The sequence below is a fragment of the Atractosteus spatula genome, chromosome 12, assembly GCF_055471065.1.
Source record: "Atractosteus spatula isolate fAtrSpa1 chromosome 12, fAtrSpa1.hap1, whole genome shotgun sequence".
Taxonomy (NCBI): Eukaryota; Metazoa; Chordata; class Actinopteri; order Semionotiformes; family Lepisosteidae; genus Atractosteus; species Atractosteus spatula.
Genome location: NC_142717.1, coordinates 3,343,609 through 3,364,924, shown reverse-complemented (window position 1 = coordinate 3,364,924; position 21,316 = coordinate 3,343,609). Strand labels below are relative to the sequence as shown.

General features: G+C 44.2%; 1 protein-coding gene across 6 annotated transcripts in view; it reads right to left on the bottom strand.

Moving 5' to 3' along the window:
• LOC148822556 (sodium bicarbonate cotransporter 3-like) overlaps positions 1-21,316 on the bottom strand; it is a 71,238-nt gene that overhangs the window by 41,073 nt on the left and 8,849 nt on the right. The window contains exon 1 of one of the 6 annotated variants that reach the window (XM_088928622.1): positions 10,117-10,265. The exons of 4 other annotated variants lie outside the window; for them this stretch is intronic. In XM_088928622.1, the coding sequence (XP_088784748.1) occupies positions 10,117-10,152 (36 nt within the window). In that variant the 5' untranslated portion in view covers positions 10,153-10,265. Of the gene's footprint in view, positions 1-3,920; positions 4,014-10,116; positions 10,266-21,316 lie in introns of those variants that run through there. One more of the 6 variants, XM_088928621.1, reaches the window with a different exon arrangement.

Genomic DNA, 21,316 nt, shown 5'->3' with positions numbered 1-21,316 from the left:
AGGAAAAGGTTCAGAACACAGAGGAGTGTTGAATCGCCTGGTGACGAAGTCAGGCTAGTTTAGGGTTACGGTAGGACCCAAGAAAAAGGTTCTTGTTGCCACAGTGACTAGAGTTTCAACCTGTTCTGGTTAAAAAGGAGAAAGCACAGTTTGCGCTGCCCTGTGGTTAAGATGAGAAGGAAGAAGCAGGGCGCAGATCCCCCGTACTTTACGGTTAAATTTCAAGGGCAATCAGGTACAGACCACGTCAAGGCAGGAAATCTCTGCACGTACTGTTGCAATTCACCCATTTTGCGGTTGATAGTGCTGAACTCATGCTTCCTGGGCTTGAAGCGTACCTTTTGCACAGTCATGGGGCTCATCTTCAAATGCTCAAGTGTGTCTTACTAGTAAGTGTAGTAGGAAGATTTTTTTTACACCAGGGCCGGTCTGGCCTCAGTCCCAGTTTCACAGTTACCCACTAATTAAATAAACCGGCATCTAATAAATATAGCAAATAGGGCACAGGGTCCCCCAGACCAGGGGGTTCATGATCTCAGGCTCTCTAGCCCGATGCAGTGGGTTTAGGGAGACCTCTCACGTGGTATGAAAGTAGTGTGTGGAAAGAGGACACAGGACCCTACTAAAGACACGGAAACAAATATTCAGGCCAGCGAGAAACTGACCCATACACGACAAAGACAGCCGAGTAGAAAATGGCAAGGAGATGGGTTAGTTTCTCAAACCGACGCAGCTTTGTGCGTGTAGGGGGGGAGCAATACCTTATTTTCTTGTCATCATTCATAACTGCCTGGCTGGAGGCTGAAAATAGATGCGGATTTCAAGATACAGCAAGGCTACAACCTGAACTGTCTGACCTTCTGAGCGCCAAACGTCTAATTTCTTAAACCACCATATACCTGAGTTTCAGTTTCTGAAATTATCTGCTTTTCTTGGCACGCCAATACCTATAATAACAGTGATAATAAGGCGCTGTTCCCACAGATACAGTAGACAGGGAAAACCAACTCCCACCAACTTTAATGGTTATTTTAAGTGCCGGTGATGTAACGCAGGAGAGCTTGGGCAGACTATTTCGGGTGCTTCCCCTGCTCCTCCACAGTTCGGATCACGTCCCAGGGCGGATTTAAAAATACCCCCCCGGGAACACGAGCTGCTTCTGGATCGGTCCTAGTCCAGCTCTCAAGCTGGGCTGGCCGAGGACCCTTTCGTTGCCAGTGCGGTCCCACAGCAGCGCCCGGTGGCCTTGCGTCCGGCCAGGAAAAAGGTCAAGTTACAGGGCAAACCTCCTTCTAGGGATCGAAGTGAATCTGACATTCGTGATCAATGATTCTCAACGCATAACCCACCCCTTGTACCTCGTACAGCTATATACGCATAAGGAATCACGCCAACCACGGGAGAAGCAAACTGAAACAAGCATTTTCTTTTCCGATTAAAAGTCATTTAATGCATTTTTAACCAAACGCTCTGGACAAGACATCCAGATCTAATGCTCTGCAGATTGTTCTAAACATGAGAAACTGAACTGTTCTAAGCGAGCATTTACGGAATCCTTCGGAGACTTGGACAATGTACATGTAAAAATAAGTGGTGTTAAGAACTATGAAGAACTGCGCGTTTCCCCCATCGCCAAACACTTTAGTTTACCAGAGGAGCGAGAATTTGCCTGGCCTGGGTATAGCGGCCTATGGGCAGTCTGCTGGAAAAAGCGAAAGCAGTGCTGTGTGCCAACACAGACACTACTGTCTGCAGAGGCGGCATTCCCTCTGCCTGCAGTCATGTGGAGGCAGCGTGTGCTCGGAGATAAGATTACAGGCCGCAGTGCCCTTGTAACCCACCTCACTGCCGTCACACTCGTCTGATGCAGATGCAGGTCGGTCAGTGAGGAACTTTCCCAGAATAAACACAAAGCCATCAGGGGCTCCTTCCCATGTACGGGCAAGGTTTCGGGAGGTGTTAAACTGTTCCTCGGTTAATCACGTGGGGGGGGGCGCTTTGCATGGGCTGATGATACTGCCAGCGCTCGACACCCCCCTCACACACTCCAGACAATGCCACGAGAACGGTTAGGTAAAAGGCAAAAGCACTTCTAGACAGATGCTACAGGACAGTTCCAATTATCTTTCATGTGCACAGAAATAACCTGCGCTGTGAAAAGCACTCTGCAGTCTTGTAAAGTGTGCACCAAAGCTTTCTGCCTCAGCCGGGGGCTTGCTAGCCTGTAGACAGCAGTGAGTGAATCAGTGCTGTTCGTCAGCAGTGAGGAGTAAAGCCACTTTAGATACATCAAGGACAAGTGCCAAGCATAAGATTATCCTTATAATTCAGGTGATGAAAGCTTTGAATCATATCAAAAGAAACGCATGTAATAGCAGCAAGGCATAATCGCAACAAATCTCTCAGGGAAAATCCTGCTTATTTCCGAGCAAATGTTTTCTGCCTTTGACATAAAACCTTTTAAGTCCTCAAAACATTTTTTTTTTTAGAAATTAAAATCTTAAACAAGACGGGAATGAAAAAGAGCCAGATCCTCTCTGGAAAGATGCATCATTTTACCAGCGAGATGTATTTTTTTAATGAAAAAGGATCAGCAGCAGAAATGCCATCACTCTAGCTGAAGGATAACTTGACAGGTCAGAGAATAGAGCGATCGGGAGTTTAGGAGTCGGACAAACCTGACAAAAGAAAAGTAATTTCAAAAGCACTATGGAGCTGTATCCTGAATCAAGGGGAGACTGACTGAAGCTGCACAATATGTAATAATAATTGTTATAATGACAAGAACATCAAAAAACTATTGCAGGGCAATCTGCAAACTCTGCTCTTGCACAACAACAGAGCTGTTGAACAGCCAGTAAGCCATGGCCTTTTGAGATGTACTGCACTGAACAGATTCAACTCTAAATCTAAACCAACAAAGAAACTAGACCACCCTACACACCGAGTATAACTACAGTAGCAGTTGTACACTTTAGAAATTAAGCGGGACTATTTTAAAGTCCCATTTAATTAAATCCTTCCTGCTGAGTACTTCGCCCATTTTCAGTTACACAAATTGTAACATGTATTGCACATCTACCGCAAAAAGGTTATTTATATGAATTGTGTAGAACTAGACACGTAACATGCATCTATTGTACTTGCAAACACATTTCACACTGCCTGCTCGAATGAAGGTATTATCAGTCTGTTCATTATAGAGTTTCCACAAACAGAAGACATCATGTGCTGTGTCCCCCTGTCAGTTTGTATGGGCTAGAGCACACACACACACACACACACACACACACTAATGGCCGCACTGAGGTCACTGTCCAATAACTTGGACTCTGCACTGTATTAGTGCACCTAACAGAAGCAGGTTTACTAGCGATCAAGAGAATGATTGTGCAAGTGTTTAGTTCGGCAGACAGAGAAGAAAAAGAATCTTTAAGCACATTTTCAGAATCTAGGCAAGTGGACAATGAAGGACACACAGACTACCCCACATCACTACCCATTTGTTTGAAACAAAAACCTCCTCCGTCATGTTTTCAGAAAAACTCTCTAGACAAGTCAGCCACAAGCCAAGCAAAACAAAGAATTAATCCATAGCTGAACTCAAGGTTTCAGTTTTCATTACGACGTCTTACACCAGACTCTGTAAATACCACACTTTCTATAAGACAACCACCTGCTGCAAGAGAGAATTCTCTGTCGCGAACATTGTCAGAACACAAGATTACAAGCAGAAGAGTTCTCAGGGTGAGTTACCAAAATATCTAATGCAATATTTAATAACTATATAACCATACATCCTGATTCAACGTTAAAATGATTAGACACTGACAGTTTTAACGCGGGCATTTGTTCATGCATGGAATGTCAACAACATCCCCGGAGCTCACAGGCAAACGCACTGAATCAGAAAACCGTACCGAGAGTCGCCTCCTGACTTTCAGTGGAAGGTTCCGCTTAAAATCCATTATCTGAAGAGAGGTCTTGCATCAAAGTAACTCCAGCGGAGACTCTTGACAATGTAACAGGCAGGGACACAACAGCACCAGTTTTTTTACAGCTCAAGGTCAGGCTATATCAGGAGCTAAAAAAAAAAAAAAATGAATCGAGCAGCCACAGCTAACTGCATAAGAGAAAGCGATGGGGGGAAATTCCAGCATTAGTCTCCTTAGCTTTAAAAAATAAAGCCAGCAGATCCTGGGATACTTTCTTCCCACCTTCTACAGAAAACATACAACACCAGATCAAGCTCTATAGGTACCGTGCTTCTGGTGGGAGGAAAACGTAACCATGATTCCGGACTGCTGTCATTGTATTCTGCAACGAAGGCTTTGGGGGTTGATATAAACCCTGGAACTATTGAACACCAGATTTATCAAGCTCTCCAAAATATTTTAATTTGCCAAATATTCAACATTCACATTCTGGAGGGCGCTGCAGCTGCGTTATCAGGTGGTTGTTGTTTTTTTTTTTTGTTTTTTTTTTTTTTTACAGTTGATATGAATAGAATTTTCTCCAGTGACAAACAAAACAGAAAAGTGTAAATGTCTGGATGGTTTGTGAAGCTCCGGCAGGCTACACAGAACAACTTGTTCGGGCAAAAGGCACATGGCCAGGATACCCCCGAAGCTGGGCTTCAGGCACTTGATTGGAAACACGAACACAAACCTGTGCCACTGAACACCACTGCAATCATGTGAAAGGCAAGTGAATTCCTCCTTTCAGGGGAAGTCATGAGGATTGACAGCACTACTTAAAGGTTACTTACTCCCCCATCCACTTCCGTCCACTAATGATGTTGACTGATTGTATCTTAGAGCCCTGCCTGTACAGCCTGCATGAATACCCGTGAAAGCCCTCTGGAACAACTCGTGTACAGCTCTGGACAAAAAATAAATAAAATAAAAATTAAACTGAATGAAAAAGTCAGATGTTACAACATCATTTGACCTTTTGTCCTCCTACTAAAAATACAAGTAGGAAAGCACTGCATTCAGATCTTCCCTGGTGCTTCTCTTATGTTACAACTACTATTTCTTTTCCCCACATTTCTGACTTTAGAAACGCAACTGGCTTGTAAAGGAAAGGTAAACGAAAATGTTTCACGAATGTGATCTTTGATATTTAACCGATCCTGCAATAACCTCTCTTGTAAAACATTCCTTCTCCTAGACTATTATTCCCATACAAGGGTCTCCTCATCTTTCCTTGCCCACAAGCGCACTCCATTACTGGACGACTCCATTCATCACACCTCCATGTTCCCTACGCCCAGCGCACCTGCAGCAGCATCCCAGCACAACAGGCAGAGGAGCTGGGCCCCACCCTTCCTAGAGCACAGACGTCACCAGCATGAGCGCTTTTCTCTGGGCACATTTCTGCAGTCTGCAAAAAGTTCTTATTCAACCAGCCTTCTGCCCGGAAAACGTTCTGTCTACCGTGACGGTTATTATCCTGGCAGAATTACTTCCACACCAATATGTAGTTGGTCCGGGCTGTAATCCTCTGTGAGATACGCTGGATGGTCAAAAGAGTAAATCGGAAGGGATCAGTGTGTGAGCTCTTTGGAGGGTCTGTATATTTCATTGCTGGAGAAGCAAAACCCTTACAACAGCGAGGCGAGCTCTGCCTCCACAGAGAGCTGAAATTGAGAGGCACTGATATCAGGCTTACTCACGGCTAAACCAAGCTGGCAGTGTGGGGTAGGTCCCATTGTAGCAGGCTATACTTTTCGGAAATGATAAACACTCATTAGCATAACTCTTGCCTTTCCAAAGAGATTGGTTTGAAGGGGTGGTTGCCAGACTCTCGTGGATATTTCACCACAACATTTTGAACACGAATCAGTGAACTTCTGTAAAGCTTCACAGTTCACGCAGTCTAAATCCCATTAAAAGTTATAAACTGTAATTAAACAATCTGGTCAGCTATGAACAGAACAAAAGGAAAATTTGATTCTACTCACAAAGAAGTGAATGCTTCTTTACTATACAGTTTAAAGCGAAAGCTTTTCAGCTATAAGCCATGTCTCCATAAACACTCCAAATGCCCAAAAAACTATATTTCTCAAACGCAAGCAGTGGCAGAGCCATCAGACTGCTTAATTTGGTAGTGCAGACACTCAACTTCCAAAACAGGAGACAAATTAGATTAACATGGCCCACGATCTAAAAACAGCTCCAGTAACATAACATTTACCAGTCTAGCTGTGCCAGGTCCTGCACGCGGATTTCATTGTCTGGGCAGCCCTGTGCAGGATGTACTTAATATCCCAATACATGAATACTTAATACAGCATAAACCGTTGCTAAGTGCATACAATTGATTGTTAAGGTGTATGCGATGAAAGAAATGTATACATTTAAACAAATCAAGCCACAGTAGGTTACATTAAGAGACCACCCAAAGCAATTTAATGTGCTGCGATACAGTCCACATTTCACCTTCCTGCTGGTAAATTAACTTAGCCAGAGAAGAGCCGATTCAGTCACTGAACGATTCTTCCACCAACTTCGGAAAGCGCGTCTCAACGTTGTTTCTAAGAAGTGCACGACGGTAGTGAGGGTCTATAAATCCTGCTTATAAACAGATCCCCTCTCTTGAAGCAGCAGCTGACCATCAAGAGTCTTGGGAGGCTGTTCAAGAATATGCTCAGCACTTGCAGAGAGCTCTTTTGTACAGTCTACACACACCTGCGTAAGAGTACGCAGAATGGATATAGAATATATAAAAGGGCTGCAGGCTATTAAGTGACTATCGGGGTTCCTGCAGAAGGAAATCACTTGACTTTTTTACCGAAAAGAGTTCTGCAGATTTCTAATGCCAAGTAAAACCCCACAAGGAACTAGAGCTTTATTTCAGGGGAAACGGCCGAGGGGCAGCCAGAAGCTGCAGAAAAGCGACCCCCTTCGTTTCATTACGGCAAACCAACCACAACAGGCTTTTTTCTTCCCGTGGGAAAAAAACGTTTTCTTTAGACAGGGAAAGTCAAATAGATGAGAATCAGAACTGAGGTTTTTGAAATCCAACGCCTGAAGAGAACACGGAGAAGAAAGCTCAGCCGCCCTGCATTAGTATCATATACGGATCAGTCATGTCCCACCCTTACTTCAGCTGCACAAGTACATCGCTATAAATAAACCTGGAGCCAAGACACCCCTCGGGATGCATAGAGAAAAAGGTTTCTTTAAAATCGTATGTTTAAAAATGGAAATGTTTATGATTCACTATTTCCTGTTACACATGGGAGTTCTCTGAACTGGAAAGAATACTCCCGGGGAATGGGAGGAATGTTTTTGTGTAAAATGACAACAAAGGGTCAGTGCCGGTGGTTTTCCGAATTTGTGGCCCTCCAGTGAAACGGAAGGGAGAAAAAGAGAAATGCTTTTTTTTTCTTCTCCCGGTGAACACGAATGTCAAGCAGTTCCCCGTAAACAAAGCAGCTCTTCTGGGACCAGGCTGCTGGCTCGTGTCCTTGCTATGTAACCGGATAACAGGACGGGCCTTCTTCCCTGCTGGATGACCGCAGCTCACAGGTTTCTTCACTAGTAGAGAGCACCTTGCGAAGACTGTGACAGCTCCTCCGCAACTTCAAACACAAAATCAGCTGTGAGAGGGACTAACAGAAGTTTCAAATCCGTACCCTGGAACAGGAGAATTTCGCTGGGTCCTGTAAGTCTCGACCCTATTTTTCACATGGCCTGTTATTGGCCAGGAATACACAACAGGCAATATACACAACAGGCCACAACAGTCAGTTTTCTAACAGGACACAAGACTCCACAGTCTTTGGTTGAATGCAGCTTTGACACAGGAATTTATTGTATTATAATGGCCTGAACCGAAAGTGTGTTTCTTTGCTCTCAGCACACAAGATCCACAAAAAAAAAATCCAAAACATCCAACTTTCCTACTGTAGATCTGAAAACACAAAACAAAACCGAGTTCTCAAAGATCAACAAAAGCCTTAGAAGAAAAGCATAGGAGACACAAACATTAAGGAAGAAAAGTAGATTAGATTTTAGAACAAACTGCATTATAATTCAAGGCAAGGACCATTACTTAAAATCACTTTAATCTAGCCAGCAACTCTAGTGTCTCTAGTGGATCGTGTTGAACTTGGTTTTCCAGGTCATTTTTGTTTCATTTCAAAATGCCACTCCAGCCTCTTGATGCTCCTGGATGCCCGTCTGCTATAGAACAACTCCGATAACTCAGGACAGTAAAGAGTAAAAAGGAATGAAAACACATGAAAAAACAGAAGATCCATATGGAAGGCCAAGTTCAAAAGTAAAATGAAGATAGGATTTTTTTTCGTTTAAAAAGACCTTTACTTAAATCACATTTCTGATACGAGACCTAACCCTTCCCTGACTGCGTTATCAGCTACGGCCGAGCACAGGGAAGGACACACCCTGGATCTGAAACCTCTTGCAGCATTTTACATTTTATTTTGTTTAAAATGAACAGTAGGGGGGAAAAAATAACGGTTCTAGGTATCAGCACTACCTCCAGTGACTGAAGAATTAACTTCTCAAGACATCAGAAACTGTATAGAAAGCTTCCCGATTTAATTACGCTCAAGTCAGATTTTGGAATGGGTGGCCAAACGCATAAAGATCAAAAGGTCCTCTTAAAGGAGGACAGTGACGTCAATGTGGACTCATTAACTGTACCTTCTCGTCTCCTGATTAGAGAGTAACCCGCTAGTTCAAAAGGGCTCCACATTTCAAACCGCGATTCTGCTGCAGTTTAATATTTCTTTAACCTGTTCCAAAAATCACTAAAAGATGCACAGAATTCATTTCATCTGAGTTTATCAAGCCTTAGTTTTTTCTAAGTCTCTCTCAAACATAGCAATCGATAAATGTAAGTCTGCAGATCAAAACAGTTGTGCATCATGAAAGAACTGATTGCACATATATACACTGAACTCAAACCCTGGCACATGGGTAAACAACGCTGCAGGCAAAACTAGCATGACATTTCTGTGACTTCGGAATCGTGACAAGGTGCATTTCATTATGAGTCCCGCCAGTTTTCTAGGTTACAGACGATGACCTTCTTATGTTTATCTGCAAGATGGAGGTAATATAATAAGATTACATGGTTGCTGGCAACATGGGAGGTGTGTTGCACAGTTAAGCCTAAAAAAAACTATGAACCCAACAGCAATTTGAATGGCTATCGAGGATCACACCACAGAATCATTATCATTAAGAAACGTGGATAAACCCTATATTCTTGTGTACTTCCTATCAGTCAAAGTCAATTTACCTAAAGCTGGAACACTGTTTTGAGACTAGAAATAAAAGAAAATCTGCTTATTCTGAAGGAAAGCACTACAGCACTCATTTTAACTAGCCCACAGTTAATGATGACAGGGACAAGGGAATCCTTCCCCCCTAAGCAATAGTCAACATCAATATCCCAAATTCTGGCCTTGCCAAGTGTGGGGAAAAAAAATCTCTAGTGCAATCAACATGTAATATGAAAACAAGGCACCACAGAAAACCTCACCATTCAGCAGGAGCACTGTTGCAAATAAGAAAATAAAATCTGCACAAACCAGTATCTCTCACCTGCAGGAGGTGCTTCTCATTTGTTTTGATTCCCAGGGAAAAAAAAAAACACACACAGACCACTTCCTGTGGAAAAAGAAAAGGTGCCGCATCGTCTCCCCTAGTAATTACCAGCGAACTGAATCGTCACAGCTCAGGTGAAAGGAAAACCACAAAATCTAATCTCCAGTTCTGCATCACTTAACACCAAGCTCTGGCACACGAGCAAACAGCGACCTGGAGAAGAAAAGCAGGCACTTTCACTGAGGCACATCCGAAATGTGTCCCATCTTCCACCCCACAACATCTCCGAGCTTCAGCTCTGCCGGCTGAGCAAGACAGCTGTTTTATCCCTGCTCCCAGGGGCTGCCTAACGGGCGCTGTGCTGCTGCTGCTGCTGCTGCTGCTGCTTCCTCCTCCTTCCCTCTCTCTTCCCCCCATCCCCCTGCTCTCCTCCACACAGCCACCCGGCGCGACCAGAGCAATTGTTTGCCGAGAGAGACAGGGCTGCTGCCTGCCTGGAAGGACAGAGCGAGAAAGCGATGCACATCTGTACCCGTAACGCGTGCTCTCCTTCACAGCCCCTCTCCATAACGGCGAGCGCTGCGCCGCGGCCAGGTTGGTGCTTGTGTGCCGGTGTGGTAGGCGCGCGAGGGGTGTCTGATTTCCACAGCGCGTCCCCAGCGCGCAGTCCGTGCCTGTCCTTCTGTTGACTGTAAGCGGGGCTGTAATCACACGTCCGCCAACATCCTGCTCCTCGCACAGCAGCCAATCCGGGGGGCTCCAGTGAATATCTCATTTTCTGAGCCAATAATGTGCATGCACACACACACACAGGCGGGGAGAAAAACAGGCACGGGGGGGGGGGGGGGGGGGGAGGACTATCGAGCTCCCAGCTGCAGCTACCCACCGCTTCCAAAAACAAGACAAGTTCTATCAGATCTGGAAATCAGATCTGGAGACCCCTTTTTCCACAGCCATGAGCACTCCATGGCAACATATCACTCCATCAGAAACCTCATCTGGTGCATCAAGATTAATTTTAACCCGTCCAATGCGAGCGCAGAAGCGCAGCTTTCCTAGAATCTGGAGTGGCGGTTGCTCTTTCAATGGTGGGATGGTTAGTGCAGGCTGGCCTCGCCGCGCGGACGCCCGGGTCAAGACAGAACCCTGCAGCCCAGCATGTCTTCCCATTATTCTCCATCCCTGCTTCTCCTTGCGTCCTCCCCATGCAGAGGGAAGAGGGACACCTAAAGGTCTGCCCCCAGCGACACCTGTATCAGCCCTCTGTCCTTGCTGGCCTTGTTTTCACTGCACGGCAGAGGGTCGCACTTCAGTCTGGCGGTCCTCTGCGCTCCGAAGGAGGGGCTATTTCTGGACCTAAGACCTTACTGTCCTTACTGTCCCCCAAGCCCGTCTACATTGTATGGGTGACAGGGCCTTCTCCTGTTATGCCCCCAAGCTCTGGAACTCTCTCCCCAAGGATATCAGAGAGTCACCTTCTCTAAACTCCTTCAAATCCAGACTCAAAACCCTCTTCTTTAGAAGAGCCTTTACTGAACTGGTTCCATTCTTCACCCCTCTGCTCTTCATAGTACCACCATCCACATTGTATATTGTAATTGCTTTATCTTGTGTATTCTTTTTATTTATTGTTGTTGTCATCCTGTAAAGCGCTTTGAGAAGCCACCTTTAAAGGCGCTATATAAAATAAAGTTTATTATTATAAGACAGCAAACTGATGAAGAGCCAAGTCTCCCAACTTTGTTTGCCGATTTGCTACGCGCACTAAACACTAAAGAGAACTCGCATTGCTCGGCAAGGCTAAAAAAAAACAAACACTTCCACTGTCTTTCAGTAAAATTGGAATCGACTCCACTGTGAGCAGACGAATTAAGTCAAAATAAATCATGAATTACTTATACACAACAAGGTTTTAATCTCTCTTTTATCCCCTGTAACACTGCAGTGCTGTCTTCCCTGTGGGTCATGTTTGTCTTCCTTGCTGTATTGGACTGTGCCGTAAAACACATTTCCCCCCTGAGGATAATAAAGCTTGAATTCAAGCAACCAGAACCCTTTCCATTGAAAGGAGAAGAATAAAGCAGTTATCTTCAGCAATATTGTGTGTAGTAACCTAGGTATAAATGTTGGATTTCTCTTGGCTGTAACGCTAAACTTTTTTTTTTACCTTCACAAGTTTCCCTCTCATATCCAACCGTTGAACACCAAAAAGTTAGCAATACCATGGGCAAGAATTAAGAGAAGACAGCACAGCCAGATTTACCCCTTGGATTACTGAACATGAACCCTTTATAGTTCCACAAGGGTCTATAATAATGTAGCCTGCCTGGTAAATAAAATGCCTCCAGAGACTGAAAACTTCTCAAAAATGTACAAAAGAAAGGATCCTTTTTTTCCCCTTCCTTAACTAATTAAGCAGAAGTAAATTCATGCAGCTTCTGTAAAAAAAAAAGCCTGGTTTCACCAAGTCGAGAATCATTTCATTTTACCGGTGCACAGAAAACACGTTCCTTTAGATGGAACAGCTACGTGGAGCGCCTTGGGTTTTGCAGAAGCAGAGGATTAAGCTACCGCTCGTGTCTTTCATTATCCTTAGCCAGCTCAGAGATCACCCCCAGGCTCCAATTTAAACACTATTTACTGTGGCAGACTTCCTGGGGAGCAATGCGCCGGTCGCTGGGATTTTCAGAGAGCCTGCGCTGCGCCCGCCGCCAGAGTCCACAGCTGATTAAATGTCAGCGCGGATGGCACAGAGGGCTCTCCTGAAGAGGTCCAAACCACTGGCCTTTGTTCCTGGACGCCAGCGATTGGCGTGTCCCCGCCTGAAGGAAAGCAGTCGCTTCCCCCTGTTGACGCATCATTTTCACAAGTTCAAACCGAAAAATGAAATCCGAAATGAACCAGCTCTTCCTTGCTGGTATCGATTTCAATACTGTAGAGCGAGATGCGTTGTGGGAGGAGGTGGCGTGGTGCAGTGACACCTGCTTTTATAGCTCATCTGTGGCCTGGTTCTTCCAGCCACTGTAATAAGTGGAACTCAAAGAGATCCAGAGATAAAATGAAGACTTCTTCGTGAAGACCGTCCTTGAGGGAAGAAAACAGTATCTACCTTACTGCAAGGAAAAACAAGCCAAGCCCGCTGGACTCCGATGTGCTCCCACTCACACAGGCAGACCACAGAAGCCGGCTCCTACAATTTCAGGAATCAAAGACTTGGCTGAGGTGTTGGCCTTCCTGTCCCGCAATGATGAAGCCACAGAAGTAATGCCGAGGTGGGCAAAGGAAAAAAAAAAAACGGGGAAAGATAAACAAGAGAAGGCCATTTGTCCCATCCTCCCATTTGGAAGTTAGTAGCTCACTGATCCAAGGATCTCCTCCAGTGCCTTCTTGGAAAAGAAACAGTGTCTCAGTGCCAACAACATAGCTGTATTGCTTTTCCACAGTGTCAAAACCCTTTACGTCAGTGGTTCTTAACCTTCACCGCAGCCCTTGTCATGATTCCATGATTTACCTTCTAAAAAAAAAAAAAAAAAAAATCCGTCGCCTCTTGTACCCCCCAGAAAGGACGTCTCGCCTTAAGAGCCACTCCTTTAGGTAAAGGGGTGCCTCATTGCCAGCAGCCATATCACCCTGCAACTCACCACTGGCAGCCCACTTGAGCTCAGCAGGTGTGGGCCTGGCCAGTACCTCCTGGGAAAAACTAAGGCTGCTGCTGGAAGTGGTGTTAGTGGGGCCAGTAGGGGACGCTCACCCTGCAGTCTGTGTGGGCCCTAATGCCCCAGTATAGTGACGGGGACACTGTACTGTAAAAAGGCGCCGTCCTTCAGATGAGACGTAAAACCGAGGTCCTGACTCTCTGTGGTCATTAAAAGTCCCAGGGCGTTTCTCGAAAAGAGTAGGGGTGTTATCCCCGGCATCCTGGCCAAATTTCCCATTGGCCCTTACCAATCATGGCCTCCTTATAACCCCCCTCTCTGAACTGGCTTCATCACTCTGCTCTCCTCCCCACCGAGAGCTGGTGTGTGGTGAGGGTTCTGGCGCACTATGGCTGGCGTCACATCATCCAGGTGGGGGCTACACACTGATGATGGTGGAGGGGATCCCCATTACCTGTAAAGAGCTTTGAGTGGAGTGTCCAGAAAAGCGCTGTATAAGTGTAAGCAATTATTATTATTATTATTATTATTATTATTATCTGACGGACCTGTACTTGGTGTTCACATCATCAGTTCAACACTGAACTGTTCCTATTAGATGAAGACTGGCATTCGAGTCACAAGTTATTTGCGTACATTTTAAGTGAAGCACTTTAATGGTTACTATTCCATTGAGAAGGCATTTAAAAAAGACTCTTAAAGAGCAAGTCGCGGATTTCCAAACCTCTGCTCTTCTCCACACCATGAGCTGTTCGATCCACCTGTAGTGGGTGCCGTTACAAGCAAGCAAGCTGGCATTGTGAAAGTGAGGGTAGGAGACTAAAAGCCCCAGACCAGCCTGCTAACTGGGAATACAGACCTACAACAAAGCTGCAAATGGAAAGCGTGCAAGACGCAGAATTCCAGGATCTAAACCTGACACGAGACATCACAATACCAATAACCTGCACTCCTCCATCTAGACTGTGACTCTAGACACACTCATCACAGGCAATCGTATCGTTATTCTTCACTTAGCCTCATATCATCTGGATGGGGATACCACTGACCATCACCACAGAGGAGGCTGGGAAGATCATTTTCAACAGCCTCACAATGATTTTCTGCCTCTGCAGTTAATGAACAACATTTCGACGTGGTAGAGTCCCAGAGTGCTTCACAGAGATCACTCACCCAGACACCCATCAGACACTCAAGTTCATTCACCTTCAGAGGGAGGGTTTGTAACCAGTCTGCACCAGCTGCCTCACAAAGGGCAGGACAGCGAAAGGGGGTGCGAGGACAGGAAACACTGGTCTTTAAACCAACCAAAACAAGGATCATATTTAGAGGGCGCTTTGTCCAGGACCATTTCAAAACCAGCTAATAGAATCTGATTTTCAGCCAAAGGTTTTAAGAAGAGCATGCTTTAATGTTTTACAGACAGGACTGACAGAACGCTGCCTAACTAAAACACCTGAAGTCAGGCAAACACAGCCGACTACCATCTGATGGTACAAGGGTCCAGAGTGTTTGGGTGGGAAGCAAGAGAGGATAAATAATGAATTCCCAGCAGATTCAAACCTCAAATTGGACAAAACCTGGTTTCAAACATTTCAAACCTGTGGTCTACACCAGCGTTGCACTATGAAGCCTCTACACAGACACCTGCAACTTGCTTTTCTGGAGTTTAAGATCCACTGCAACTCGCATAGAACAGCTGCCTGTACAGCAGAAAGGTCCGTCTCGGCCGTTATCCTTTACATCCTGAAAGAAGGGGAAGGAATTACTGGGGCCTGCCTCTATTTAGAGGATTGTGAAAGCCTGAATATCCAGTTTAAATTCAGCTCCAGCACATTTTCATCAGCTGAATCTACACCTTAAGAGAAAAGGCATAAAATAGCATTTTTTAATAAGCACCATTGTCATCAAGAAGCCAACACTAAAGAGAGAAATGAAACTATGTACTGCTTTCATAGAAGCAAATGGATGATTAAAATCAATAGCAAAATGTACGACTTGTGGAAAGTCTTTTAAAACATTAGCAAGAATGCAACTAACAACAAAACCAAAAAATGGCAAAAACAACTATAATAAAGCATTATAAAATTTTCCATTCTTGGAAAAACACCAGTCAAAATGTCATGCTCATCTTTTAAACATATAATTACCGTTTCCAGTGCTGTAAAGATAACTATCCATGCAAAAGCCCACATCTTTACAGGAAAGTACTTGTACAATTACATCTGTTCTGCTTCCTAACGGAGGAGGAGGCTAAGTAATTATTCCCCGCCTGCGGATGCAGAATTCCTATATTCCTATATTCCAGTTGTTTCTGTCCTGCCCTGACCTCACCCGACCTCTCTCGCAGCTCAGACCTGGACCAGTTTTGCCACTGTGAAACAGGAGAGAGGGCCGGGGGGGGAGACAGGAGGGTCTGTGGGCGAGGAAGCCCCAGAACATTTCCACTGTCTCCACTATAACAACACGGGACCGACCGCCAGCGACCCGGACGCTGCACTAGACCCGGGGACACGCTATCAAGACGGCCTGGTCTCTCCCCGCGGGCACAGCTGCAGTGCACCCGGCGATACGGGGGTCCGTGTCGAGCGCCAACAGAGCACCACCGCGTGGGGGCGGAACAGAACGCCAGCCGATGGCCCGACTCGCAAAGAGCCCCCTGAAGAAACTCCGACGCGGAGAAACAGGAAAAAATAAAAAAACACACAGGGGCCGGGTACAGTACCTCATAAGCACTGTGCTTCATCCTGTGTGCGGTTCCGACGGGGGAAGTGCAGAGTAATCCAGTAAACCTGCTGAATCGACACAGACCTCCATGCAGGCTTACTGCGCCATTGTCTCCACAGACAGCCTCCCCAGCCGATCTGCCGACAGTCACCCTACAGACAATGAGACATTTCCTGCTTTCTAATCACCACCCCCCCCCCCCCCCCCAGGGCATGGTGGTAGTGGGGAGTCGAACAAAGCAACAACAACAAAAAAATCTACATTTATCACATGAACGTGAAAGAGTTTATTATGCGGACAACAAAGGCGCCACCTGACAGTACGGGCGTCACTATCACAATAAACCCAGACCGAGCAGGGTGCCCTGAAAGCAAACATTTTGGTTTTAAATGCCATTTTTTTTTTCACAAAGTCCATTAGGATTTATATGGCTTCTCCAATCCTGTCAATTCTTCAGAGGGAATGTAATAGTGGGAAGCTTAAAAAAAAAAGATTTAGCAACTCTTCTCTTACAGTACTCCAAACCACAGTAACTGTTTCTAAAGGGAACTCGTGTCAGACACACACAGCACTTTAGCACATGAATAGAGCAGGCAAGACCGGGTCAGGGACTCTCTCAACAACCTGAAACCACTGTGGAGTCCTGCTGCAACACCAAGGCTGACACTCTACTGCATTGCTGTCCATCTGTATAAAATTTGATCAGGCCACTCATTTTCCCCCCAACGCAATCCTGCAATTGCATATTAATAAAGGCGTAAACGTGCTACTTCACCAGAAAAGAAAGCAGACTGCTAGCTGCTGTGGCTTAAAGCCAGATGAATGGGTGCCAAGATCAGCAATGTGTCTAGGAAAACACAATCAACCACTGTCGCATGCTAGACTAATTAATATATACTTAAACACAGTGCTTGTGGCACTCCTCCATTATACTAAAAGCTACAAATGATGATTACAAGAATTAGATTCTCATTACAGCCATCCAAAGGATTAAATTATCCTGGAAAACAGTATTATGAAGCAGCGCAGGAGAGCAATTCATAAAACATTCAAAAAATACCAAAATCAAGCCACAGGGATAAAGGTTTAAGGACACAAAGTGAATTAGCTGCCCAGAAAATTTCTAATGTTTACTGATAAATGACAAGGCATTAAAAGCAGGTTTTTGGGGCCAGTAATCGACTGGGAAAGAGCAGCCTAAAAATAACGCGTATTAAGCTGTGCTCAGAAATGGCTCCTCCCACAGCAGGTTTTACAGGAGAAAGGTCCTTTTAGGACAATTTAAAAACCATCCGTTTCTACACGCAGCAGCGGTTCCTGCGCTGGATTCTGCTCTTTGGGCTTTCAGGCACGAAACATGAACTTGAAAAGCAAGGAAGAACAACTAATAGTCAAATACGACTCTCTCCTCCATCTTTTTAAAACCCTTTCAAAAGCCAGGAGCTGTCTGACTTAAAATCTCATTCCCGTCCTTAAACTGACAGGGCTACAGGTGCCTTCATCGAGGAAGAAAAAAAAAAGGTTACACGTGGCAGAAGTTGCACCTGCTCTAGCACAGATTCTGGAAAGGGAGAAACCGGTGCTTTCGGGAATTTTCTGCAGGTGCGAACATTGCCAAACAGCATGTTCCAGAATACTTCCTTTTCATTTTTAATTACCTCATTTCTCCTGCTTCTATTATTGCTGCTCAAAGTTATTTCGTACAGGACCTCTTTGTTCGCAATGCGAGGCACTTCCTGGGGACTTTTTGCAGAGGGAACCACTCTGCAAAATCCGTCCCAGAAACAGTGAAACAGCTGAAAAAATATTTTAAGGCTAAAATGAACTATAATCTTTGTTACAACATATATTGCTATGAACTGAAACAGCAATGTGTCCTTTAAAGTATTAATATCCGCTTCGTGACTCAATATAGTTTTACGGTCTACATAAGTTAACTAATGTACAGAAAAAAAGATGAAGATTGAGTTTTATTAAAGAACAAGAGGGCTAGAGCATAAAAACTATTCCCAGGAGTAACTGTGAATCAGATCTCAACCCAGCACTGAGAGCTTGGAGTTTGTACTCTCCGGGCGTTTGAAATGAATATAAAATATTAAATGATGTAACACTGTAACCATACATGATTTCAGCACCACAGTGAAACAAACCACTGCTACTTCACTGTATTCTGGCAATGAAAAATAAACATTCGTTGGACAGAATACAGAGAGAAGTGGGACTGATTCCCTGAAGAGAACTTAGAGAAGTGTGACTGTAATTGAAATCATCCTTTATAGATGTGTGGAGAGAAACTTTTATAAATAATAATAATAATAATAATAATAATAATAATAATAACTGCTTATACTTATACATTGCTTTTTCTGGATACTCCACTCAAAGCACTTTACAGGTACACCAAATGTTCCAGTATTTCACTATTACTGCATAAGAGCATTATAACTCAGATCCTCCCAATAAAAAACAGCACATTAATATATAAAGGGGAGATCCAACACATAACTGTTTCATATCAATGAATAAGATTTCTATAAATCATACTCCTATGAACCAGTCCAAGACAAAGGAAAAGAACTTTATAAACGACTGTATACAGGAAAGAAAACAAGCAGAAAATAGGTCTTCAAACTGTCTTGGAATATAAACAATGACCATTTGTTTGCAGTGCTTACAACATGCAGATTCCTAAAAGCTTCAGTTTTCCACTCCAAGAATAAATATTTAATCTGCATCCAAACAGCTCTGCCCTACAAGAGTCATTACACATCTCCTCAACAAAGAACTCCAGAAGGCTTAACATATTACTTAGCCATCACAGCGTAAGGTCTACAAACTATAGCTCCCCAGATTTTTACAGTCTGCCAGAGGCACTATGCTGTAGGGATTCTATACATACAAGTACATATTAAAATATGAGAAATCTTTCCATTCCTGAGCAGAGCAAGCCCACGTGGGGAAAAACATCCCTCCATGGTCTACTGTCCAGTTCCTCAAGGGCACAAATCAAGTAGCTGCGTTAATTATTCAGCAGATTTAATCTGTGAAGAACGGCAAAGTAAACTGGTCCAAATGAGGCTTAATTGGACTCTCTTAAAAAAAAACAACAAAGAAAACCTGCTGGATTGATCCCCTACAGGATCTTGAAAACAAATGACCTTTGATTTTAAATGTTCCATGCGTGACCTCATTCATAAGATTAAGCCATCATCATATTCTCCATATAGTATAACTCACAAGCACAACATTCGCTGCAAGTGCTATACAACTGCAACACAACTTTTCGGAATATCACTTCTTTTTTTTTTTTGAGGTACCCATATTATGCAGGACGTTACACTAGTTGCTGAACTGTATTTTCCTGCCTTGAGCCAAGTTCCCATCTACAGCAGTGCTCCACCTCCTAGCCTGATCATGTCAGAACTCAGAGGCTGACCAGAACCGGGCCTGGACAGTACTGGGATGGGAGACCGGTTGCACTCCTCCTCTCTGGACCCGCACACCCAGAACGAACCAAAACCAGCCCAGTAAAGTGAAATTAGGAGGAGGTGCCAGTCTTCAGACTGAGACGGGAAACCAAGATCTTAACCCATAGTCTGGATCCTAAGACAACTCACTGAACTGAGCCTCGGCACACTCCGAAATTCCCAGATGCACCTCTACGGAAGAATGCAACCAGGGAAGTACTGCCTGTACTGCAGTTTCTGTCGTTACTGAACAACCAGTAGCCCCACAAAATAAACAGATGGAAAAGATCATTGAGCTGTAGATTTAGACACCAGGGAAAAAAGGAGGTATCCCTCCATCTTTTCCAAAGAAGGTACTGCTTTAACCCGACAGCACGTCAAAAAATAATTTCTAGACCCACTGTATTGAGAGAAGCACACAAGTTTTCGAAACTTTGCTTTGCGATTTCCCCAGACTAGGGAGGAGACCACGAAAAACGAGTCCCAGAAAAGCTGAACACGTAATGTTCAGGTTAACAGATAAGCCCCATTTCCAAAACCTCTGAACCACACCTCTGGCGTGACCTATTGACGCAGTTCTCTTTGTCATTCCTGCTTCTAGTTCAGGCCTCTGACTTCCTCCGTGTGGCTGCAGTTTCAGCCGTTGCCCAATTTTAAGGTGCTTGGGAAGCTTCCTATAAAAACTGACGCTGTTTCTGGAATTCAACGGAGCTATGGCTTTCTCCAAACAGCCAGCAGACTTAAATCAAACCTGCCACGTTTGTCACATTCCGGCATTGAATGTGCTCAGCTCAATTGGTGCTCAGTTTCAGAACATAAACAAAAACAAACTGACTGAAACCACTTACACAGTGCTGTGTCCAGTAAAAAAAAAATGTAACAGGAGCAATACTGTTCACTTTTTTACAAGATGTCTCCACAAGTGAGATTTTCTTTTTTTTTTTTTTTAAAAAAAAAGAAACTTCAAAACCCAGGCAACATCCCTTCAGTTAGGGGGTGAAGTCTCAGCTGGAACCCTATTTTATGCTTGAGTATTGAGCTGTATGCAACAATGTGGAAGGAACTTACTACTGAGAGAGGAAGAGAAAACAGACACCAAAAGGTAGCAAGTCTATACAATACATGAGCAAAAACACTCTCAAAAAGAGCTGGAATTTCTGTGGGGGGTTACTGCATGAAAAACTGTCGCTGAAAGTTCAGAGCTGCCTTAAAGACAGAGCCCTGCAGCAAAGAGAAACCTCTTTTTACAACAGGTACATCCAGTTCTATGGAAAGAACTTCTGTAAAACAAAATTACCCATTGTAATGTGTTACTGGAGACAGAGGGAAAAAAAAACCTTATGAAGTTACCCTGCCTATTTTTCCCCAGGTAAGGAAGAATGAGACAAGTGTCCGATAAGAATTACTTCAGGTGTTTACAGAGCTAATCGGAACAACATTACTGGAGCTTCCGACTGATTAAGGGAGAGGGTTCCAGGAAACTTGGAAATGCTCCAACAGAAATAGCTGTCTAGAATTACACTGTTTCTGCTGAAATGAGTCACTCCCATTAGTCACTTAAAACATAAATACTTTCTTGGAAAATCACTTTGCTAGTGCTTCTTATTGGGTTTTAATGTTCACATAAAAGAATCATACAAAAAAAGTTACAGTGGATGATTTAGTAATCATTGCAACTGTAATTGAACTTCAACTTGTAACTGTACAATTCGGAGTTCCTCAGTGCTCAGAACTTGCTTCTGACCCACACTACCACTACAGCCTAATGCTTAAAATACTAAATGATAAGGGGGCCATTATAGGAAACTGTGTCAGGAGACATGCAAAGCCGCGGAGGTGGAGGGGGTAGGTATAATGACCATATGTATACTGCAGAATATGA